The 27,494-nt window shown below is 35.8% G+C and overlaps 1 protein-coding gene across 2 annotated transcripts in view; it reads left to right on the top strand.

Annotated features, from left to right (window-relative positions):
- The window catches only part of LOC145687751 (ligand of Numb protein X 2-like), a 798,603-nt gene that overhangs the window by 344,965 nt on the left and 426,144 nt on the right, over positions 1 to 27,494 (top strand). For both annotated transcript variants that reach the window (XM_081761199.1, XM_081761197.1), the window contains exon 2: positions 2,374 to 2,692. In XM_081761199.1, coding sequence (XP_081617325.1) covers positions 2,409 to 2,692 — 284 coding nt within the window. In that variant the 5' untranslated portion in view covers positions 2,374 to 2,408. The remainder of the gene's footprint in view (positions 1 to 2,373; positions 2,693 to 27,494) is intronic.

Below are 27,494 nucleotides of genomic sequence, written 5' to 3'. Positions count from 1 at the left end.
CATTAACGAAATATTAATTTTATTTGTCAGTACGAAATTTCAATTAAATGTAGTCGATATTTTAAAACATTGTGCATTAAATAGTGATAAATTTTTGCTTAAGCATTGTTTCGTTAAGACAGTCTCTACTTGTGAAACAAATGAAATCAAATGAATTCCTGAGATCTGGTTTCGTGTCTATGTAAGTCACGTGCATATTGAAAGGAGTCACGTAAATATTGAAACCATTAAATTTAATATATTACCAGTTATCCAGACTCCAGCTGCCTAGTGGTATACGTGCTACTAGTACACATGCAACTTAGCTATATTCGTATTCCTAAAACATAATGCTGCGTGTGTCATGCTATGAGCTGGCATAGGTCATGAGAAATGTAGAAAGAAATATTTTAATCTTTCTCTGAATGCAACTGAAAAGTATTTCCCTTATGATTAAGCTAAGTATGGATTTCTGGAACCATGTGTCATTACTGAACAATTTTACTATTTTATTTTGTCCCATTATAATTCAAGTTGAGACGCGGTAGCGTAGTTGCTGAGGGGTTTTCTACCACCACGATGGGCTGGGTTCGGTTCACGGTGAATGAGAAATTTATTTATACGTCTACTCTTTGTCACACAAAGACACAAGAGCTCATCCATTATCTTTAAAGTGTCTACCCAGAGAAAAATGTGAATTAACCTCTTAGTGGCACAGGAAGTGGAATCACGAATTGACCGGACGGATGGAAAAGTATTTAAATTTTGTACTATTAAATCATATTTACAAAGCATCCTCTTGAAAATGAAAAATTTCCAACCCGACTATGTTAAACAAATTAGAATGTGTGCACAGTACACAATGTACAGCAGGTTTCAAACAATGTACAGCAGAAGTCACCACAACGTATTAATGTCGGGAACATGTGAATAAGGCTTTGTCGCTATCATGTAGGTCGGTCGGAAACATGAGAAGAAGGGAATATCACTATGATGTAGATAAGTCGGAACCATTTGAACAAGGATATATCAGTACTAGATAAGCAGGTCGAAGTCACTACCAATTAGGTAGTCGGAAATATGCGAAGAAGGGAAAAATTACTACCAGGCAGGTAGGTCGGAAGCATGCAAAGAAGAGGATGCCACTACAGCCAGATTGCCACTTTACACGAATCTTGTAGCTGTCATTTAAAATATTGCGACCCGATCTCTCTATTTACTGTATACATATTACGACTTTCTGAAAACAAGAAAGATATCTCCACCCACGCACCACTACACTCTAGTGGACAACTAGTGAATCTCCTCATTAAAAAAGTGTATTTTGTCGCTCTTCCCCTTCCCGTCCAAAATCATCCGTTGTTTCGGAAGCGGCAAAACTGTTTCTCTCTTTAGTCAGCGGGAGGGCAATAGCAGGTAGCACGCAAGACGACCCAGAAAGTTGCACATGGTTTGACTCCTTGCAAAATGAAAAAAAAAAAATGTTGTATGTCCCTTTCAAGACAATGTTTGCATAGAGAAATACTGTAGAGTTGCAAGATTTTTATGACAGCTGCGTGGCAACCTGACTTAGCATTATATAGGTCGGCACTTAGGGACTCAAGATGGTCTGAACCTTATGCTAATTACATCGCCTGCTGTGCATTTCAAAGTCAAATAATATGCCTGTAGGTTTCGATACACCAGGATCGGATCTAGGAAATTTTATATATATCAATAAAACGCATCCCAAAGTTTGGAGCCCTTAAAAGTAGCAGTATGACAACCCACCGCCCCCCCAGAAGTCGGTCCTGGATCCGTCCATGCGCTACACTGTCCCAAATGAGTTCCTTAAATAAGTGCAGCTTGAAAAGAATTTGTCAGAAGAGATCAATGATTGATTCTACGTTCAATAAATTCACGATAATTCCACATTAAGCTGTACATCCTATTTAAGTCAAGCTTCAGAGCTAGAAAAGATCAAACTCAAAACAACAAACTAATCTTTTTATGCTCTGTTAATTACTTTTTATCAGAATGTCGAAAGGAGAAAGTTGAAAACTAATAGAAGTATAACAAGGAAGGAGACGCAATCGACACTACTATATTCTTAATAATTGATTGATACCATTTCAGGTTCTTCACAAATATTTTCACTTCCTTATTAATAGCAAAGGGATACACATGATTGTTTTTATATATATATATATATATATATATATATATATATATATATATATATATATATATATATATATATATATATATATATATATTTGTGTGTGTGTGTGTTTGTGTGTGTGCAGCTTTTAATCGTAGACTGAATAATTCCCTTCTTCTTAAAATAGACACCATAAAATTTTACGTTAGGTCAGATTCCATGTCGAATTAAACAATTGTTTTCCCTTTTTTCAGGTGTGATGTCATAAGCAGCAGCTGGTGATGCCACAATGGAGAAAGGGCGACAGGGTGTGGGGGCTCGGGCATGCAGAACATGTGGTCAGACTCATGCACCTCATGAGCCTCATGTATATGATTATGTTCAAGAGGTGGACGAGGATCTACTCTGTCATATTTGTCTTCAACCGTTTGTAACTCCATTGGATATTCCGTGTGGCCACACGTTCTGCAGTGCCTGTATCAACAATTATATGAGAGTTCAACAGCTCTGTCCCATCGACCGCAAGCCTCTAAGTGCTCAATTGTGTTCCCCGTCCAGCATCGTTCTTCGCAAGTAAGTATTTTAAACACAACTATTGCATTAGCAGAATAAGTTTACTTTTGTTTGGTTTCCAAACTCTGACAGTAGATAGTTTTACTTTCACGCCGATGTATTTTGTTATTTGCATCTTCGGGTGCTCTGATTACAGAATCTCTGCAAATGATTGAGATTTCCTTGCTGAATAATAATATAATTTATTTATATTCATGAAAGCACACAGGGACGTCCATTCGGTCGTTCTTTTTTACTCACCGTGAGACAACAAAAAAGATTGAAATTTCCGGGCATCGTTAACTTTCATCTCTTTGTAAACAATAATTAATTATATGATGTAATGAATTTGCAGTGGAGACCACAAAAAAATTAAATAAAATAAACATAAAAAAAAAGAAAATAGCGTTTCTCTGTCCTTAACTTTTCAGCGTAATATTTGTGTCTCATATTGTATATTACTATGTTTTTTTTTACATTACCTATATTTAATTTGCGTTCAAATCAAAGTTTGGGGTAATGACTATAACCTTCTTATGCAACTAAATTAAGATCAATTTCCCTCACGAAACTCCAAGGATGTTATAAAATAGAGGATCTGTCCATACGTATCTTCATTATATGAACTCAGTTAAGCCGGAAAACAATCGAGCATCGTCTGAGCCGGCACGTCTGATTGGCTACTCTCGTTTCCGCCATGATTGTTGGCTCAAAACATTGCGATCTTAGTGGCGCAGAGTGGGCGGAGTAGGCGTGGCGAAGTTGTGACGTATGGCTTCTCGATTTTGTTGTATGGGCAGATACTGTATTTTGTAACATCCTTGCGAAACTCATAGAGAATTATGGCTGCCCAGTCAGGTTTTAGTTGCGTTATATGTGGTCAGAACATGTATGCCATCGCCGTTATCTGTAACTTTCTAGATCAACGTTTGCTAACTTTTAACTCAAGCACCTTAAAAATTGCCTACTGTCATTAAGGTCTACAGCACATTGGAAACATTTTGTTGTACAACTGTTTTGTCGCCCTGGCTAAATGCATTGGGTCTTATGGGAGCGCAATCACCACAGTACCGAAAACAGAAAAGTTGCCGAGATGCCCCCAAGCAGGGAGAGAGCAAGAGTTACGCCAAAGCTCACAACGTATGGAAGCGAATGACAGCTTGCACACTGGCTACAAAATAGTTGTTCGGAGTTTCCTGTGGCGTGAGATTTTTTTTTTACATTATTTTAATTTTTGATGAAGACCTTGAAAAGTTAATTGTAGAAACAGAAGAAAAGTACAACATTATATAAGCAATGTTTGCAAGAATATTATGATGTAAATTTGAAGAAACAATTGTGGGAGGAAGTATGTTTCGCTATTATAAGAAACTAGAATGAGCTTTTTAGCAAATATATATATATATATATATATATATATATATATATATATATATATATATATATATATATATATATTCAGGGACGTCATTTGCGAAGGACAATTGTCTCCGTGAGTTTGAAAAGCACGTGATTTAAAAAAAAAATATATCATATGCTAATAGCAACCTGAAACTCCTATGTCGATGCACAATCTTAGCCCCGCCTCTCTCTCTGGCAAAAACTGAAATGATGCTAATGAGTACATTATTGGATAGTTGCATATCACTGTCACACTACACCGTACTATCTTTATTGATTGATTTCATACAACTAGAAGAAATACAGAAAAAAAATCATTGTCAAGTTTCTTTTCAAATATGAAAAAAGAATCTAAGCTGTGTAGTATAAAAAAAAACTAGTGCTTTTAAAAATTAAAAGTGTGTAGGAAGAATGAAGAAAGCCTGTTCTTAATTATTTTTTTATTTTTTATTTCATGGCGTCAATTGGTAGTATGATGTTTCTGGGCGTATATTCTTTTGTCACAGAAAAGTTTAGTGTCCCACAAAACATGCTTTAAAAACACGGTAAACGTAACAGAGATGAGTGTCCTAGCATTTACTGAATAAACAATGAAAGTCCAATTTCCTGCTGAATAAGAACGGTAACAGTTAGGATTTGGTAGTACTTGTGCTATGATTCCAGTGATAAGATTCTGGCGAATACGCAGAAAATGTCTATACTTCTAGCCATACAACACTTCGTGATACAAACAGCATCGGTACACTGTAAAAAATCGTTGTGTTACTTCAACGACATGTCTATGTGTTAACACGATTGTGTTAAAATATAACAGAAACAAGTGGTTAGACCAACTCACTCTCCATTTGGAATTGTGTTTCAAATGCCGGTAGTTGAAATGACACATAGCTTGTGTGTTAAATTAACACACGTGTAGCATCTTCGGTGTTGTTTTCTGTGTGATTGCCAAATATGTTGGGCATCTAATTATAAAGGCTTATCAATTGAAGCTACAGACAAACACAGTAGAAAGAAATACTTAAACAAATCTAGCTATACGCAAAATTTCAAAATGCAAACCGCGAGATGTGTTTTCAATTGTTTTACATAATGTTTCTGAAGAAACCCTAACAGCACAAGATGTGCTAAGCATGTGCCATTTAGGTGTTCTAAATTCATCTCCCACATTTAATGCATTTATTGCTTCTTTTTCTAAGCGATTGTGTACTAGAAGCAACAAACGCATCAACTTTATTAGATGACAACTGTCGCCGATCATTTGTAAGTAAATATGGCATAACTATAAAATAAAGTAAATAGACAGTCGTCATTTTGTTATAAAAGTAAGTCTACATGGCGAGCAGATTTTATCTTATCCCGAACGGTTATCGTCGAATATACGCGGCTTAAAGGAGCACTCTGATTATCTAAATTCAAAAGACCTCAATAATTTATCCCTCTAAAAGCAAAGTTTTCTTTATCGCCTCCGTGGCCAAGTCGGAAGAATACGTGGCTAGTATTTGAAAGGTTGGTGGTTCGTGCCCCCCTCGCTTGTAGTACATTTTTTTTACTTGTTTAAAGTGTTTTTTCTAGACTCAGCATAATGTAAACACATTACGCATACATGCGATTTAACATATTTTGGATGAGTAATTTTGTGGTTCACTAACGCTTACGGCACGGCTCAACACTGGTTGTGTGTTAAAGACGTAACACACTCCCTGTGTTAAACGCCAACACCGCGGGATATGTGTTGAACTAACACCGCATAGTGGTAGTCACGCTGGAACCACTGCCCTGTGTTAAAATTGAGTTAAATTAGCACAACCATTTTTTACTGTGTATAAACTAGAAATGACCAGAACCAGATCCTGACATACCAGAGCTCGGTATACTGGAACTAGGTATCCAGTAATTCTCTATTCTGGAACCGGGTACTCAATTCTTGGTTCTGGATAATGATACTGCATTTTTGGTTTTGGATCCGGGAACCCGATTCTCATTCGACCTCGAACTGGTTAAGTGGATCCGAAATCTTCTGTTCATACCTAGAACGAGCATAGACGAGATGCAGATCTAGCTTTTCAAATTTTAAGAAGCTGATATCTCAGAAGGATGAATATTTAACAGCATACTCTTATCAAGCACATATTTTCCCTCTTTCTCACCTGTGTTAAATATCCCGCCAAATTGTGATGCGAAATGCCCGTTAACTTTTTATGTTGTTGTCGGCAGTGTGCCAGGATACAGCGACAAAACTGTTCTGTCTCCGTATAGTTGCTGACAGTAGGAACTAGAAACAAAATTGTTATTCAACTTTTTTCTCGCTAGTGTGTGGAATACCTAAAGCAAGACCAAGATAATCTTTCCGTTATTTGGAATCGGATCCAGAACGACACGTACTTAAGGCACACAATCTAACCTTTCAATAGTATAAGGTATATGTTTTATGAGGTTGCACCTTTAGAAGTGGCTAATTACAGTAATGTAATCTTTGTAAATGTAAACATAATATCCCTATGATCCTTGACAGTAGACCGACAATATTAACGTGTGCTACAAATTTCAAACTGAAATAACTTAGCGTCTTAGACATTTGTATGCTTGGGGGCAGAGCGTAGCTCATCATAAATTTGTAACACCGTGTATTAAGACAACTCAAGGATGAATTTACGAATTTCTTAGGACAAGAAATGAAATAATAGATATCAATTCCTTTGAATATTTTCGACATCACACGGCAAACTATCAAAACTCGAAATTGTCTTAATTACAGAAAATCTTCTAAATTGTAATGGCACAGAAACTTAACCATTATGACTACCCAACATCTTAAATGCATGTAATACTCACTCGTTAATTCATCTCTGATGATCCCCTTTCGCCGACTTTTAAATATTAGGTCGTAATTCAAACTCCCTGAGTCAGGTCTCCGCACCAAAAAGCACCATTCTTTTCCGTGATACGGACGCTTCCTGGTTGTAGCATAGAGCTTAGCTCAGGTTTCCTTATGAAATACCTTACTCTATTAATTCATTATACGAAAACTTCCTATAACTGTGGTGTGATGCGTAAGTTATTTGTTTTTATTTCCTGAAACAAATAGCTTCATTATCGCATCCTTATTTAACAATAGCCAAGATACATCAAAATGCATGTTCAAATTTTGGGTATTTCACAATATTATATCTAGTTTGTGAGAGAAGGCAAGACTTATAAAGATTTGATTTATTGTTATTAGTATTATTATTTACTGTTGTGAAGGATAGTAAATTCGAACAGCTTACTATTACCAGTAAACTATATGCATTTTATCTTGGTAGTGTAACATACGACATAACGTCAGTAATTATTGAGATGTTACACTAAGTTGAGTATATTTGTTTTGCGCCCTTATGTAAAAAGTATTATGAAAAACGGGACCTGCTATTATCATGGGTTTAACCGCGATCACGGCCTAAGTTCGCTGCAGTTGACGGGCGCACATATCATCGTGCAAGATTAAGCCTTGCAATATAGGCTGTTCCCCACCACACTATCTAGCCTCCAAGAGAGCTGTGTTATTAGATGATGATATGTTACGTTGATATTACCAGAAAACAAGTTCTTATTCTGCATTTTCTATATTTAACTTTCCTTCTACTCTTTATGTATTGAATAATTTGATACAACCTTATTTCTGCTATTCAATATGGAGTATCTAAATGTAATAAATAAAAAAAACATTCCTAAGACGTTAAATAAACACTATCCTTCAGTATCTAATATATTTATAAATAAGTAAATGGTTAGGTTAAATGTTGCTCTTTAGACGTCGTATTATTCTTACAACGGAAACAGCAACATGAAACAAAGGGAAAATCGATGTACCATAGAAACGAACAAATATGTCAAAATTCGAAGTACCGTGTATTGCAATACAGTTCAAGGTATAGAGAACGCATATTTCTTGTTTCTCGGAGAGAGTAATTTGTGTGTATTTCTTCCCTTTTCGTGCTCCAACAAATGAAAATGCGTTCGTAAATTGTGGTTGCTACTATGTAATTTTCTTGAAATGAAGAATGCACCAGCATTGTATGGGCAGAAGGGAGTAGAAGAAAGGAGAGCCTGAGATTCAAGACCATATACCAAATTGGAACCAAGAAGGCATGAATCGCATTTGTCAGGCGAAAAAAGGATAGTATTGCTTCCCCCAGTCGGAAAAGAATGGAGAATAAGTGGGGTATGAGAAGAAGCAAAAGAAGACGAGGAAACGAAGAAGTCAGCGCTGCTGAAAGAAATTGAAGGTAGAGGAAAGAAAGGGGAAAAAGAAGACTACATGAGAATGAGGGGAAGAAAGGAACGCTACCAGGCCAATCTACTCGATTTTACAGTCAGTGAGGAGTTTCATCTCATCTCGAGAACGTATTCAAGAACTGATAGCGAGTTCTGATTTCAAAACCATAGCAGCAGCCGATTACATTCAATGGAAACTCAGTTTGATTCCGTTTTGATTCCTTCTGCTTTAAAAGACCAGCCGAATACAGGGAAAGTATTGAGAAAGCTTATATATATATATATATATGCTCTGTTCGAAAAATCATGTTCTGTTCGACGAAAGCTTATGTTCTGTAGCAGCTCGAATTATATATATTTCACGCTAAGTCTGTGAATAGAAATGCGATATATATATATTGATTATTGTTTGCTTTATCAAATATTATTCTTATTTATGTTGGCATTGTTTGTAGATTTCTTAAGGACATGTAAAATGTTGGAACCAATAATACTCTTACGTTAATAATGAACGACACTGACTGTATCTTGGATGTCAGTGTCGCAGGTTATGTTATATTGTACTTTGTACATGCAGCAAATATACATATATTTAACCGACACTCACATCTTATATAGTTTTAAAACGCAATATTTGAGCAGTTTCGGATTCGATTCCAGGTGGGGACACTCGATCGAAAAAGTTTCTTCCTCTCCTTTCCTCGGATAGTGTGATCGCCAAGGAACGTCATCCTTCATGCGTGACGAGCTAGCTTGGGAATAGATGCCGAAAGCCCATAAATATAATTTCCAATGCTAATCCTAAAACATGATAATGATTGTTTGATTTCCTACTTCTTGCTAAAGTCTTATTTTTCTCATGACATTCCAAATGAACCCATTAATTCATTAGTCATTAACCATGTTGGAGAAAACTTTCGTCAGCACATACTTCAAGCTGAGAAGAGCGCAAAATAGTCCATTATATTTAATTCATAAAGAACAGTTGCATATCCTTATTCCTTTCATAAGGAACAGTTGTCGCAAATTGGTCGATTAATGCAGAGCCAGATTAAAATCCTTAGAGGCCCTAACTGGTTGAAAAATATGGCGGCCATATATATTTATAAACAATATACAAGGTATTAAGTCACTATGCCGACAAACTGAAATATATGATTTCTCACATCAACATAAGAAAAAAAAAAAAATAATATTGACCTGTGGGGAAAAGTATATGATTTCAGAGATAGGGCAGTTCAAAAGCATTTAAAATATAAATTAGAACACGTGTTATTTTAAACACGAGAAGCCTGGAGTGGCGATCCATATCAGCAGCCCACAAATGCACGCACTATCCAGCAATGCGCATTTCTGCAATACCCAACGAGTGCAAAGGAATTCGCTACAGGATTTCCAGACATGCTCACAACATAATTCCTCGATATGCTGGGACTTGAAGGTGGGCCAATTGTAGGCAAACCATAAACCTTGATAACACTGAACGCTTATAAACTTATTGTCTTATTTTCATGTAACGAATCATCTCTTACAGTTTATCAGTGCAGTTCATTGCAAATTTATATAATGTTATGCGATTCAAAATGTAAACAATAATAAATCATAAAATACAATTTCCTTCATTGGAATGAAATATTACTTACATTTAGATGGAAAATTATGCTTAGTTTTGCACAATTCCAGTTTACTTAGATTTAAAAAAATGACTTATTATTTTTTTTAATTGCAAAATAGTTGATAAGATCTTCATAGCTTATCTTACGTATTGTATCTGCTTCTATAGCGAATAGAGATTAGGTATCCAACCTGCCTTCTAGCATAGCTATTCTGATGGAACTTTTGATACATTTCGATTGAGAAAATGAATTCTCAGTTGAGCAATTTGTGACCATAAATGTTATGAATAAATTGAAGCTAAAAACTACATTTGGAATCGCACACTCAATATTGCCCTCTACAATTATTTCATAAAGTTCTCAATGCTTGATTTTTTTTTTTGGAAGTATTTTTCGTGCACTAAACTTGTGACGCATATGTGAATAAAACTACTGAAGCTCAGCTGAAAAAATACTGTTTAAGTTCTGTGGGTAAACATCAATAAGATTTTGATGGCACTGAGAGAGTACATAAAGTACAGAAATTTCAGACTATACGCAAAGATTCCCCTGTTTTTATATCTGTAGGATTAATTGTGTTCTTTCTATTTCATGACCATTGGTAGAGAGGTCTGCACTCTGTTTATTCTCGCTATTATTGCATATAGTATGTGTATGTTTCTTCATTTAATGTGGGGGACCCCTTTTGCGGATTCCGGTTTACTTACACTATTTGCAGTATTGCATCTTATGCCCCATGAATCATGATAACACCGGCTACGAAAAATATCTGTGGCACTCCCTTTCCTTTATGACCTAAGCACGAGTTCGTTTTGCTTAGTGGTAACTCACCCCTAGCTTAGTGGAAAAACAACAAAATAGTTCAAATTTTGGGAAGGGGGGCGCAATGACTTAGTGGTAGAACGCTTAGCTCTGATTTTAATTTAGCGTCTCGTTCAGCTATATTAGACGTGGACTTACATCTTAACGTGGAATCCCAACGACATGAGTTCCCACCTGGAATCAAAACCCGGATCCCTCACATCAAAGTCGAGTACACTATCCACATAGCCACGAGGGAACTCTTTTAATAACAGATGTTGGAAGGTTGATGGTCATACCGGGTTTTGAACGACAGACCTACAGGGTTGTGCATACATCCTTAAGGAAAATATTTTTTAAAAAATTATATATATATATATATATATATATATATATATATATGTGTGTGTGTGTGTGTGTGTGTGTGTGTGTTGTGCTAATATCGTTTGTGATGTCCTTCATTTTGGAATGTATACATTAAAGAAGTTCTTGTTTCAATGAGAAATACACGCTATTCTATCTTTGGAACACACACACACACACACACACACACACACACATATATATATATATATATATATATATATATATATATATATATATATATATATATATATATATATATATATATATATATATATATATATATATATATATATAATGATCATCTGAAACAAAGTGTCACTGAGTTCCACCTCCAGTCAATTTCACCCAACCGACCATTTCACTTGGGTTATCCCTGTTGCCATGACTTCACTTCCCACGTTCCCACCGATTTGTCACAGAACGTTCCAGTGGAAAAACCTTCAATCGAAGCCATTTATCTCGTGACAGCCCCCAGATGCACCAAGTTGAAGGGATCTGTCCAGACAAGTCCAAGCATCAGAATGTGTAGAAGGTGCTTGTGTTTTTTTTTTCAATACACATGGGGCGCAAAAAAAAATGAAATGTTTTATGCATTGTATAGAAATTCGTATCGTCTGATATCCCCCACATGTTTCTTTTTTATTTTTTTCCTTTTGCTGTCATGGAACAAAGAAAGTGATTAGGTTATAAACGATATATATACTTATGTCCTCCGCTTTGAATTTATATCTGTGTTGTAAACACTTACATGCTCTCTTTTGTATGATTAACTCGTTATGAAATTTATAAGCCGGAAAATAACTACATTGCGAGAAAAATCCTATTGACTCCAGTGGCATTTGTGTGAATTTTAATAATAAATGTTGAAATTCTCTATATGTGCATCATGCTAATAATAATAATAATAACTAACCATGCCAATAGATGTCACTACCTGCAGTATCTGATGTTAAACTGTATAGCCAACTTACCTATTAAAAACCTCAGACGTTTGTCTTTAATATTAAGATTGTGATGATTTAATTTCAACTTCAAAACTGTATTATTTCTATTTAATTGTTTGAAAATAAGACGATGGTTGTAATTATATTTAAATTTGAGAATTAACATTTCGTAACCGCATTTTTAGCTATCCATTAACCTAAATACATGCTGCATTACCTCCAATTACATTTCAAGACAAAAGGTGTTTCAAAATGAATATGAGATTTAATACTTTCTAGTATTTACTACATTCATAAGTAATACGTCAAATGAAAGAGTAAATCAAACAGTTCTTGCTACAAGTGTTCAATGTGAACACCATTTTTCACACGGCACACACCGAGTCGACAGGCGAGAAAGGCCCATAAGCTTTCCGCCAGAATATGGCACAAAACATATTCAATTTAAGGGAGTCTCGTTGCAATTGTACTGTATCATCTAATGGGCATTTGTTGACCCCCAGATGCGAACATTATGAGTGTTTACATCGCCATTTCAATGAAATGTCAATTCACCACTGTAGAGGACGCGATCCAGAAAATCTTCATCGTCATGCAGCAACATTTTATTTGCAAAGTTGACACTTAAACCGTAGTCTGTAGGCTTCAGAGCTTATAGCAAATACAACCAATAAGAACGTAGTTGTAAGCGTCTACTTAAAATTCTTCACACAAATGGTTGCACTGTAACTACAGATTCAATCTTTGCAAAATATAAAACACAAAAAGCTTTCTTCTTACTAGTTTCCATCTTTGTTACTAGCGCTTCCTAACGGCAGACAGAGAAAACAGTGCATGCGCATGCGTGAGTAAAAAAATTGTTTGATTATCCTTTCATTTGATACATTATTTATAATTGTAATTAATACTACAAAACCTTAAAACCCCGACATTCATTTTCAAATACCCTGCACTATTAGCATTGCGATTTATCAAATGACTTACATCAACGAAATGCGGTGTATAACAAAGTCCTTGAATAGTGGTATAGATATGGTACAACATGTGGGCTGGTTGGTTGGTAGACAAACTCGAAAGATAAACAAACTTTTCAAGTGGAACTAATTATATATTTTAATTAAGCATGGTTTTAACCTATTGCATACATGAGCTGAGGGCTTTTACGAAGCATACTAACGAGTGAAATAAAATTTTCGATGCCTTTAATATGTATTAAAATATACTATTGAATTGTCAAACGATGAGTTTTTAGACGTGAATCAGAATTGACATTGCTTCATTAATGTACTTCAACGTAAAAGAATGTTAATTGCAATACCATTTATATTCCACATATAGCATACATAAAATTATTATCGGAACTCTCTTGTGATTGATATGTTAGAAGTTCCGATTTTCAATGAGAAATGAAAATCTACCTAGAAGTAACTGTACTTTATATCTCACTTTCATATACTTCTCTAATAGTCACATTTGAAAATAATAACAACATTAATGAATTCGAGATGATGTTATTAAAAGTATACAATTAATAGACCGGTAGTGAAGCAAATAAAAAATAAATTACGGTTATGTGGTCTATTACCTTCACAAGAGATCTGATATCATGAACTGTAATTCATTGCTTTTGTCCTTGATTATACGGACATTTCATATATGCTAAATAGCATATCATGTTCAACATAGCTGAATTAATTTACATTGGTGTAATACTGTGACATTTTACTATAACTACAATTTTCATGTGTTTATATTTTAGTGCACCTCTATACACTTCACATAATTTTCATGAGGTATGAAATCAAGAATATCGACCCAATCTTTATGTGTGAACGTAACTAAATATATCACTACGCTACAGGGAACTGAAGAAACACGTGAGCGTATATACGTATTGTGTAGCTGAGGTTTAAAGGAAGTAAACTTAAATTGTTCAGCTTGTTTCCTATGGTTATGTCTATATGCTAAAGAAGATTATAATTTTGAGAACAAATAACACGGAGAAATGAAGACAATGGGTGAAAACGGGAAGAGTCCAAGAAAACCCGCTATATCTTATTGATATATATATATATATATATATATATATATATATATATATATATATATATATATATATATATATATATATATATATATATATATATAAGCATACATATTACAGCACGTAATGTTCGTGAGTTAGTAACACTGAACATTTGTGCACTGTCATTGTACAATATTAGTTTCTCTTTTGCGTGATAGTGAGTAGTGTGTAAGGCGATGCACACTGGCCGTTAACTTGGAAAAAGCGGTCAAGAAAAAAGCGTATTCCGAAACAATGGAAGTTGACGGATGCTTCTCTATAGTTCTATACGTAATTGTCTTTTCTAAATCGATTCAAACTACTGCGAAAGTGATTCGAAGAACCCTTGCTGCAATACGTGTAGTTATATATACAGGGCGGCCCAAAAGTGTGGAAACCCTTCGCATAAAACTCAAGTACTGCAAACTATAACCAAGGCAACAATGTAGGGAAGTAATAAAGGTGAGGAGAAATTGAGGAGGACACAGAACAATGAAAGTTACCATCTTGAAATCCACCATCGTAAATCATACATATAGTTTATGAATTGAAAATATAAATGTTGACGCCTTATGTGAATTGGACACCGCTAACAAGTACAGTGTTATGACAAGTGTTAATATGCATCCAAGAAGCCGTTACAGGTTTAATGCACTCTCCCTGTAATTGTATGTGCAGCTTATAAAAAGAGGATGGAAAACAAATGTGTGTTTAGCCTTATGATACAAAATTAAAGTTCGTGGTTTTGCACTTGCACTATCTTCGAAGAAACACTAATACTTACTGGAATGTAATTCAGTTCAGGATTACGTTGTTTCGGTAAGATTAAAAGATTCAGTGTAGAATCTTCTCATATACTACTGCACTGACGTGTAATATACAGCAGCTCCATATGACTGATAGTTTATCACTGCAATATGTATGAGGCTTTCACCACAATTTTGATTCAGTGACAAAGGGTAATCCAAATTACGCACAAGACAATATGTTTTTCCCTTTGTACGGCTCACATAGCGGATCTCGATTGCGACTACAACAAAATTAATCATTACGCATTTCCAGTTAAATGGGGCTGAGTCCTTCATCTACATTTGGCTGCAGCTACTTCTAACGCTCAACCTTTGTACTACTCATGATCAACTCAGTAAACCTTATTTTGCAGATAAACAAGGATAAGCTTAGCCTGCAGAGCTGCTAATATCAGAGTATATGTAACTTTTCGGTAACACTAACAAAGCTATCATATAAATGATATGACAAGGGATAAGAAATAAAAATCTTCACTAAACACACAGTATTTGAGTCCAATGAACTACTCAACCGCTTTCATCGATCTCAGAAACGATATAAATTGTTAAAACACAGGGTGACCTAAAAGTAGTTATGCATCCCTACATTGATCAATATACATGGGTTTATTTGCTTCGGCTCTTCCGAGCTTAAGATATAAGTAAAAGCACATAAAGAAAAAATATTAAAGGAACTAAGTCTACCTGATGGATAGCAATAAGAAATTATATAAAATGCAATTAGCTGGTGAGTACGGTACTGTATACCTACTTTTGGGCCACTATATCGTATTGTTTGGTACATTTTTACTGATTTTTCGACATTTTTATTTGTTCTTGTTTACATGCATTTTTATGGACAGCAAGAACATTCCTATGTACTGAAACTCCGGATTTGGAAGCAGCAGAGATACCTAAAATCAAATATCAATACCAATTTCATAGGCGGAAAAGTTGCCAAAATCGATTTTTGACCACTTTTTTTCCAGTTTTCGACCACTGTGCGGTGTAGTATAGGAGTGTACAAGAGCCTAGACATTGATGGTACAAAATGAGAGAGCTCTCCGTGTTTGAAGGAAGTCAGATTCTGAGTGTTCTGTTATTTCTTGCAAGTATATCCGAGACTAACCGTGTATTAGTTCGAGAGGAATAATGCCCAAAGTGGTGACGATATACTATTTGCATATGTTGGAATTTAGATAAGTGAAATGAGCTATACATACACAAATTAGAATATTAGCAACAAAAATTCAACGTCTTGACACACACACACACATCCTTATATATATATATATATATATATATATATATATATATATATATATATATATATATATATATATATATATATATATTGTGTGTGTGTTTATACTCTCTCGAATTCTACGATATTTGCAATAGAGTACACGATATATTACCACTTAAAATCGTATTACCAACAGCATATTCAAACATATTATTTTTTGGTACAAGTTACATTCATAATCAAGTATTCCTTACGATTTCCCCTCTGTCAACATAGCTTTACATATTACCCTATTAATTTGTATTTTACTTTCTTCCTAATAACCTTGGTTGACAGTTCCGCCTTGTCCAACAATTTCATCCAATTTTATTGACAGGTATTTTCCGTCTAGTCAACTTTGTTTTGGTAACTGCCAAAGTAAGATACTAATTGTAGCTGACAATTACACAACGTAAATACTGTGCATTGTTCGAATAACACATTCCTCTCCAACTTTTCCACCTTCGTCAACTTTTCTCGATTGAAACACACAACGAACAAAAATTTTGTTGAGGGGTGAGCGCATCCGGCATAGCTAGACACTGAAAATTTTAGATGAGAGCAAATGATCTACAAACACTGCTCTGACCTCTCGTGGAATAGCACGTTGGTGTGGTTTTTACTCTATCGATTGAAAGATTTTAAAGTGAAAGGCGTTTTACAAACACAATGTATCTCATGGGTTAGTGGTTACCACGTATGCAGCAATATAAACCAGCTCCAGCTCCAAGCAGGTGAAGTGAGGCTAGCGAGAACGATCTATATAAACTACACTGGAAAATTCATATCCTCTGTTGCTAATTTCGGAATATTATATTGATATAAAGAGCATTACGTGCATTGAGAAGCAATCATGAAAATATGAGTTATCGGACATAATTTCTTGAAATGTTATTTATAATAAATAATCGTTATATTTGTCGCATTAAGATGAATTAGACTAGTTAAATTTAATTGTTTTGTATTATATAAAATCTATCTTCAGAAGTGTTCAGGGGCTTTGTAGTTTCCAGCATCTGACTTCTTAATAACATCATAACTGTTTATGATGATAATATAACGAAATAGTACACTTAATGCAAATATTACTAGTACTAATTTAATTTAGTTAAATTAAAAGTGTAAAACGCTAAGAACAGAACGAGTCAAATATAGTGCCTTGATATGCACGATAAATTATGTGTTCATGCTTAATGTCAGTATAAAATCAAACATTTAATTGTAAGTGCACAGTTACTGCATACAGTAAGTGCAATGGTATAAATAGTATAAAAAGTCATATGAGATAAACGCTACGATAGCTCTAATGGTTAACATTAAATTTAACAAATAAAAAAAATATAAACTACACATAAAGAGAGTAATGTACCAAAAGTTGGTTGCACTGCGTTACAAAAAAATATTAAATGAAAATCAGTAATTCTAAAGAATTGCATAGCAGTAAATTCAAATCTGATATCAGAATTTCGCCTTCAGGTATAATTTCCAGCAGTTTCCAGTAATTTTAAGTAATTACACTGTACGTGAACATATGGATAATATGAATGTATAATAAGGAATTCGGAATTATAAATTGAAATCCAAAATCAGAATTTCGCTCTTAGAAATGTTTTCCTATTAAATGCAACAACTCTAGTAATTATAATTTTAACATAGGGGTAATATGTCATTATTGTTTGCGGCAAATATGGTGAACGTGTGGTAAGAGTTGAAAAGATTACTTTTGCGTTTCTGACTATTTTTATGTATTGACATTATTGTTTAGGTACTGTGGAGGTTAATCTTAAATTTCAGTGAGAAATAATTGGTTTGTATAAACTTAAATTTGAGTTAGATTGTTAAGACGCATGGTTAGTATTTCTACGAATTATCTTTACCGTGTTTACATTTAGTGTATTACTAACTAGGGATGATACCATACCGGGACGAAGTACCTGTGGAAAACCTATATATCGTCTGAAAGCTCTTGCCATGAGAAGTACGAAACCTTTTTTGAAATCTCCGGCAAACCCGCAACTTGACCCTATAAGGGGTCGGTTTGTTGGTGTTTGTGACCCTATGTATGGCATATTCGATAGAATAAAAATGAATGTTACAATGCATCACGCGTAAGCACCTGAGACTATCAAGTTCCTTTTTGACTCATTGCTAAAACGTCACTCGAGCAAGGGTTTTATAATATCGCTTTGCACCCAGACGTACTCATTTGGCCAATGTTGCCAACGAACTGTAAATATAGTGTGGAAGATGGTTTTTGTACCACTGGATGTATATCTTTGAAACGTGGCATAAACATCATTCTTCATTAGAGAAAACATACTGTGGACATATTCCTCTCCCAAGTATCCCTATTTGTCAGTGTTGCCAACCAATTGTAGAAATGAGAAGTTCTAAAACAGGTTACGTACGATGAGACGTTTATACACCAAGCTTCATAGATACATCACACGACACTATAGCAGAAAGCCGTTGACTGTTACCACTTCCAACTATTCTCATTTGTCAGTGTTGCCAACCAAGCGTAAACATCATAAGGTCGCAAATAAAGTGCGTGCCATTGAACGAATATAGAGCAAATGCGACATAAGTAGCATTGGACAATGCAAACATAATGTGAGTGTCCCCGTGTCCCAAGCTCCCTAGTTTGGCAGTGTTGCCAACCAATGCGAACATTCAAGATTTTCGCATGATGTCTACAGCATTGGTAGACATAATTATACTGCGACCCATACTAGGTTTGTAGTATGTTAGTGTAAACCCACAAGTGCTCATATTGTCATGTTTCCAACGATTCTAAAATATATTTTCTCGAAAGATTGCCTGACCATTGCATACATAGAGACATAACTTGGCATAACTATCACTCGACACAACATCAAACATACTGTGGTTGGTACCATTCCCAAAGCACCCCACTGTGTCAATATTGCTAACGTTTTCCAAATTGAAGTTTTTAAAATAGCAGTATATAGCTTGGTGGCATTTTTCTATTGTCTAATAATATGAACTTGCGGCTGAACACATATCATAGGACATGCCTGTTGACGACGCAACAACGAACGATACAGGTTTTGATCTCATACAGAAAGAAAGATTTGGATGAGCCATGCATGCATCTGGTCATAGCAGCAGCTTTGTGACATACCGTGTATAAAGCAATTGCACAGAAACACTGATAATATGGGTGCTTGTGGGTCCACACTAACACACTACAAACCTAGTATGGGTTGTACTCTAATTATGCCCGCCAATGCTGTAGACTTCATGCGAAAATCTTGAATGTTCGCATTGGTTGGCAACACTGCTAAACTGGGGGTGCTTGGGAGACGCAGACGTTCACACTATGTTTGTATTGTCGAATGCTGCTTCTGTCGCATTTGTTCTATATTCGTTCAATGGCACGCATATCATTTGCAACATTATGATTTTACGCTTAGTTGGCAACACTGGCAAACGAGAATAGTTGGAAACAATCAACGTCTTTTTGCTATAGTGGCGTGTAATGTATCTACGAAGCTTGGTGTATAAACGTCTCATCGTACGTAACCTGTTTTAGAACTTCTCATTTCTACAATTGGTTCGCAACACTGGCAAACTGGGGTACTTGGGACGAATGATGTTTATGCCACGTTTCAAGGATATACATCCAGTGATACAAAAACCATCTTCCACACAATATTTACAGTTCGTTGGCAACACTGACCAAATGGGTACGTCTGGGTGCAAAGTGATATTATAAAACCCTTGCTCGAGTGACGTTCTAGCAATGAGTCAAAAAGAAACATGATAGGCTCACGTGTTTCGCGTGATGCATCGTAACATTCATTTTTATTCTATCGAATATGCCATACATAGGGTCACAAACACCAACAAACCGGCGCTTTATAGGGTCAATTTGTGGGTTTGCCGGTGATTTGAAAATGGTTTCGTACTTCTCATGGCAAGAGCTTTCAGACGATATATAGGTTTTCCACAGGTACTTGGTCCCGGTATGGTATCATCCCTAGTAATTAATATCAGTACAGTAGTTTAAAAACATGCAGCAGTAAACTCTTGTGTTTCGTGAAGCTACAATTATTGCATTCTTCACATGGAACCATACCTAACTAAACAACATTTGTCAAGACTATGGTTAAACAGACAGATCAATTGCATATCTTGCTGAAATATTTCTTCGTCTATCAAATGCTAAAATTAAATTTGATTTGATTTTCAATTTAGCCTTCCCGTCAGCAGCGAGGCTATATGAAACGTGGATACAACAGCTTAATGTGGAATCCGAACCACATGAGCTCCTGCCGGGAATCGAACCCGGGTCTCCCATGCTAAAGGCACGTACGCTAACTGCTTAGCCACGAAAAAAATATATTAAAATTAATGATGGTGCATTTGTGGGCCGTTATATTCGGTAACTTGAACAAAATAAAATATTTGAATCATACTTAACAGGCAAAGAAGAGCGAGCATGCATACAAAATACTCGCAATACAAGGAATGTGTGTACTAAATGATCAAAGCTTAGAAACATTTATGAAGCATATGTCAAGATTTAAGTCTGGAATTCTTACCAGAAAGTTGGAGTGATGTATCAGACAATCACGGGAAAATGTCATAAAGATGTTGCTACCATGGAGGAATGATATGAAAGGAAATTGATGGTCATAATGCTAGAATAATATTGCTGGACTATAATTCGTTAAAAAAAAAATGGACAATTCGTGATCGTGCGATACAACAGTCTAACTTTCTGGAAATAATTCCAGATTTGAAAGACTGAAATATACTTTTAAGAACACGCTCTATCACAAACATTTGTAAGCTTCGATAATTTTATTCACGAATTCCTTGCGTTTCGAGCAATTGAACACTTTGAAGCAAAAACCCGCCAAGTCCAAAAAGTGAAAGTGTAAAGGAGACAGTTTCACAAAGGTCACTCGTCGTCCGATTTTTCTTCAAATTTAGCACATATATACTGGACCGAAAATAAATCGACTCGTTTTTTTTTTTTTTTTTGTTGTTTCCTTCCGAAAATAGGTTAAGGGGAGCAGAGGACCCCTTGAATAAAAGGGCCACATTAAAGAAACGAAACTCTGCCGATGACTTCAAAGTAGGAAATACGGGTTTTGTCGTTCTTGCGAGAAAAGAGTTTCAAGGAGCAATGAATCCCTTTGAAGTGACAAAGGACCCCGCACAATCCTTACGGAAATTAGATTTCGGTGGAACTGCTTGAAATCGTGGTATGTTGTAGATATCGTGTACCTAAGGAAAGTCTCAGTTGGCACAACCAAAAACCGCTGACCCTTTGGCCACTACAGGGACACTTCTTTGAAAACAGCCGAAGATAGTGTTATTCTTGATTTCGATGGAAAAGACTGAAACTGTGAAATTTTGCAGATATTGTGATCCTGAGAAAAAGTCTCAATAGGCACTGCTACCAATCACTGGCCTTTTTGCCGCTACAGGGCCACATTTTTGAAAACAGGAGAAGGTAACGGTATTCTGGATATTGGTAAAAGTGAATGAAACCGTGATATGTTGTAGATATTGTGATACTGAGAAAAGTCTTAATTTCTACAACCATCGATTTCTGAAGGTTTGGCCACTATAGGGCCACTTTGTTTTCAGAACGTATGGGGATTTCAAGAAAAACGTAGACATTTACTTTGGCTGCCCTAGTACCCCTTCTAATTTTTACAGGAACATGAACTATACCTCGTTGTAAAGGCTATAGAACGCAGATTCTAACGAGCTAACTTTTGTGCACCTCGTGCCAAACCGGTAGAAGAAGAAGATGATTTTTTTGTTTAAAAAATGAGTTTTTTTTTTGGAAATTTGTCAGAAGCTGACAACACTGTTACTTGTCGTACACAGGAAAAATATTTTCACGTGTACGCCAGACATTGGGTACAATCATGTAGAAAAGTGAATTGCGAAAGTTCAATACGATGTGAGAAAAAAATCCAAATGTGCTTTCTACGAGAATCATCCTGTACATATTTTTTCGAAATATTTTGGTCTACCTTGACGCCCCTAATTAATTCAGACATATAAACCATACTCGGTTTGAAAGCTTATGAGATACAGATTCTAGCGAGGCTACTTTTGTGCTCCTTATGCCCAATCTGTAAAAGAAGAAGAAGAAATTCAAAATCATTGGAAAACATACATTTTTCAAAGCTTGTGGGACTATGGCAACACTCTTATTTGTCGTACACTGGAAAACATACGTTCAAGTGTACGCCAGACATTGAGTACAACCGTGTAAAAATGAATTTCGAAAGTTCAATACCAAGTGAGAAAAAAATCCAAACGTGTGTCCTACGAGAATCGCCTTGTATATAATTTCCGAAATATTTTCGTCTACCGTGACGCCCCTAATCGGCACAGAGATACAAGTCATACCTTTATGGAAAACCTATGGAACATTGATTTCAACGAGGTAACTTTTGTGCCCTTCGTTCCCAACCCGTAAAAGAAGAGAAGAAGAAATTTTAAAAAAAATGAAATAAAAAATACATTTTCTCGAAGTTGGCAACACTGTTATTTTTCGTGAGCAAGAATGGACATACACAGGTCATCATTAGTTAGGATCTTTTTATCTTTATTGATACCACTTTTTTTTGCTTGTAGCTCCGTTTTAGGGATTGTCTCTCTCCCCCAAATGCTGGGGAGGAGAGGGAACTAAAACATCTAACTTCTCCCCTACCCTTCCGTTGTTGGACCTCCAATGTGGACGAAATGTACAACGTTAGAAAGTTTGATCTTTACTAAAGAGATAGACACCTAAATCATCTCTTTAGGTTAATTAGGGACGAAGTGATGGATGTTTAAACTGCTAGTTCAACCCTTTAGCCCTTCGTCCTGTAAATGAGAAGGTAACGAACGGTATTGTAGATTTCGGTATAATTGCTTGAAACTGTGATATGTTGCTGACCGTTTGGCCATACTAGACCACTTTAAAAAAACATTGGAAGTTAACTGTATTCTGAAATTCGGTGGAATTGCTTTAAGCTATAATATGTTCTTAATATTGGATCATAAGAAAAAGCCTGAATTGGCACAATCATCCATCACTGACCGTTTGACCACTTAAGGACAACTTTTTTGACAACAGCAGAAGGTAGGTATTCTGGATTTTGGTGGAATTGGTTGAAACCGTGATATATTTTTGTTATTGTGATCCTGAGAAAAAGTCTCAATGGACACAACAACCAATCACTGACCATTTGGCAACTATGGGGCCACGTTTCCTAAAACAGCAGAAGGTAAGGGTAATCTGGAATTTTGGTAGAATTGTATGAAGCCATAAAAAGTTCTATCCCGCAACCCGGAAAAGGGATGGGAAGAGTAGCGGGTAACATCATTTAAGCATAGACAACATTCGATGTTCATCTTGAGGGACAAGAGAAAACCCTGGAAAGCCCTAAACATTTTTTCTCAGGATCATGACACTACAACGTATCACAGCTTTATTCATTTACACCGTAATCAAAAATATTGTTATACTCGGCTGTTTTAAAAAATCTGGCCCTGTAGTGGTCATACGGTCAATAATTGATGATTGTTTCCATTAAAACTTTCTCTCACGATGAGAAGATCTATAACATATCACAAATTTACTTATTCTTACAGAAATCCAGAACATCGTTATACTTGGCTGTTTTCAAGAAAGTAACCCTGTGATGACCAAGCGAATAGTGACTTGAGGTTGTGTCCATTGAGGCTTTTCCTCAGGATGATAATATCTACAAAATATCACGGTTTCTATCATTTTGAACGAAATCCAGCATATCACTATCTGCGTCTCGGCGGCTTTCAGAAAAGTGGCCTCGTAGGGCCAAAGGGTCAGTGATTGATGGTTTTGCACATTAAGACGTTTCCTCAGGATGACAATATCTAGAAATTACCACGGTTTTAAGTAATTACACCGAAACACGGAATACCGTTACCTTCTGCTCTTTTTAAAGATGGATCTGCAGTGGAAAAACGGTCAGTGATGGATGGTTGTACAAATTTAGAATTTCTCTCAGGATCTCAATATCTACAACATATCACGGATTCATTCATTTTTACATAAATCCAAAATACCGTCACCTTCTGTTGTTTTCAAAAAAATGTGGCCCTGTAGCGATCAAATAGTCAGTGATTGTTGGCTGTACCTATCGAGACTTTTTCTCAGGATCACAAATCTACAACATATCACAGTTTCACTCATTTTCATCGAGATCCATATCACTATGTTCGGCTGCTTTCAAAAAATGGCCTTGTAGTGGCTAAATGGTCCGTGATTGGTGGTTATGTCCGTTACGACTTCTCAGGATCAAAATATCTACAACATATCACGGTTTCAGTCATTTTTACCGAAATCCGGAGTATCATTATCTTCGGTTGTTTTCAAAGAAAGTGTCCCTGTAGCGGACAAAGGGTCAGTGAGTTTTGGTTTTGCCCTACCCGTATTTCCTACTTTGAAGTCGTCGGCAGAGTTTCGTTTTTTTAATGTGTACCTTTAAGTCTAGGGGGCCCTCTTTTGAAAAGGGGCCCTCACCTCCCTTTAACCTATTTTCCGAAGGAAAGAAAACACACGTATCGATTTATTTTCGGTCTAGAATGTACTGTATGTGCTAAATTTGAAGAAAATCGGACGACGAGAAAAACCTTGTTAAGCTATCTCCTTTACACTTTCACTTTTTGGACTTGACGGGTTTTTGCCCCAAAGTATTCAATTTATACTGTTGAGAAAGTTTTGTGATGCTTTGTTGCAATATACCTACAATCGTTTCTTTTGCTTGTGTATTATGCTTGAAACCTGCGATATTTTGAAGGTATCGAATATGAAGATGCACAATACACAATCTTTAATTTTAGCAACTAATAGGCTAATAAATTTACCGAAAATATATGCAGTCCTTTATCTGTTGGAAACATAGAATTGGCAAATATATATATATATATATATATATATATATATATATATATATATATATATATATATATATATATATATATATATAGTTTTAATTAGTCCTACTTTCATGTGAAGAATACAATAATTGTATTTTCACGAAACATCAAGTTTTCCAACTATACGTTTATATAATACTGTAAACACGGTAAAGGAAATTCATAGGAATAACGCAAGTATATGTTTATGTTGTTTTTCTCTCTCCAAATAATCCAAAAAAGTCAATTTTAATATCTACACTATCTGAATAGTAACGTCAACTTTTAGAAAAAGTCAATCATGAAAAGTACTGTTGGCAACTGTTTTTTTACAAATTCATTATAATTACTACACTACAATAATGATGACTGATACCCATTATTCATATGTTAATGCTCGTATTACTTCAATTTCAACTACTAGAAATTGCTGGAGAACTATCCGTGGCAGCAAAATTCTTAATTCAGATTTTAATTTATTACTGCAAAATCCTTATTATCATTTTGCATTGACCACATGTTTAATCTGTAACTACTGGAGTTACAATATTACCAGACATTACTGGAAAACTATATGTGGAAACGAAATTCTGATTTCACATTTGAATTTACCGCTACAAATTTCTTATTATCCATTCATACCATCGATACATTCAAATTAGAGAACGGTTACTTTAAACTGTGGAAAACTATCCCTAGGGCAGAAAAATTAAACATATATATTTGATTTTAGCTCTCAAATGTCTATTTTTTTTCTACAGAAATTAGTAAAGTTTATTTTTGTATTAGAATGTTACAGCATGTTAAACCATGACACACGATAATAATCAAAGTACATAAGAGGTGTTATATGCATAGGATCGAAACGGCGTAGAACCGAAAGAGCACAGGATCGAAACGGAAAAAGACCGACACGGCATAGGATCGAAACATCGTGGGACTGAAATAGCATACGATCGAAACCGCATAGGGCCGAAACGGTGTACAACCGAAAACGGTTACCTGCATAGATCGAAATAATACACACACAAAGTAATAACAAACATTATTTTTATAAATACACAGTATTAAGTAGCAATTATCTTGAAGATATATAGGGGCAAACCGTCATACGATCGAAACGGCAAAGGACCAAACCGGCACATGACCAAAACGGCATACGGCCGAAAAGGCGTAGGACCGAAACGGCGTATACCGACACTCTACAAGATTAATACTGTTGATATATTCGTATCCCGCACCTTGAATTTAGTGATACCAGGTTATCATAAAATAAGTATCGCTGTTCAGAGAACTCTGGAGACGTAACCACTTCACAGAATGCAACCGAACTTGGTTGGAAACTATTTGGGAACATGCAGAAGCGTTTGTGTAGAAAACAAAATTGGTTCCAATTTTCGCTACCAGACGCAATTGTGGCGCTGTACAACGCCATGTAAGTGCAGGGTGGGAAAAAAACGACACACTGGTGATGCTAAATGATAAGAAAGGCTGCAATTACATCTCCAGGTGCTTACTTACACCTGCATGTGTTTCAGTGATACGAATTTTAGTGCCACTATGTGCTCGAAGTGAATTGATGGTGATCCGATGTTTGCTTCTTTTCTCTTCCCACACTCTTTGCCTTGTGTTTGAGGGGTTCCGGGTTCGATTTCCGATTAAGACACGTGAGTCGGATCTCATGTTAACCTCTAGGTCCCGTCCTTAGAACATCAACATTATCTTATACGGTATTAGTCACTACGCGTCTTCCTTGCCCAGGGCCTTCACGTGAAAGACCTACCTATGGGCAGAAATCCACATCATCATGGCCCAGAACACATCACTATACCACGGAGTTAATAATAGGAGTACAAATCAATGCCAGGCGTCACACTGGGGGCATAACTATGACCTTTCTTTCATTAAATATCAATACTATCATTTGTCTTCCATACCACACTCACCATACTTAACACTGAACAGAAACACAATAACTTCTGGACGCGAGATTTGACACTAATCTTTTCCTGGAATTTTGGAGGGAGCTTGCATTTTATGAGCACAGGAAAGATTAACATTTAACTTCCCTTTTGTAAGATACCCAAGAATTTTAAAGGGACGCTTCAGCTCAAAACCCCCCCCTCCTCGTAATTCCGCCACTGACCACGTGGTATTACTAGCGTTTGTATTCAATGCCACGAGACCCACAGGAGAGGTAATTACACCCTTTCTTATCATTTACCATCACTAGTGTCGTCTTTCTTCCACGCTACACTTACTTGGTGTTGTATAGCGTCACAATTACGTCTGGTGGCGAAAATTGGAACTAATTTTATTTTCTACACCAATCTCTTCTGCATGTTTCCAAATACACCCCTATC

The sequence above is a fragment of the Thermobia domestica genome, chromosome 6 (genome assembly GCF_964235325.1).
Source record: "Thermobia domestica chromosome 6, izTheDome1.hap1.1, whole genome shotgun sequence".
Taxonomy (NCBI): Eukaryota; Metazoa; Arthropoda; class Insecta; order Zygentoma; family Lepismatidae; genus Thermobia; species Thermobia domestica.
This window is presented reverse-complemented; position numbering and strand designations above follow the sequence as displayed.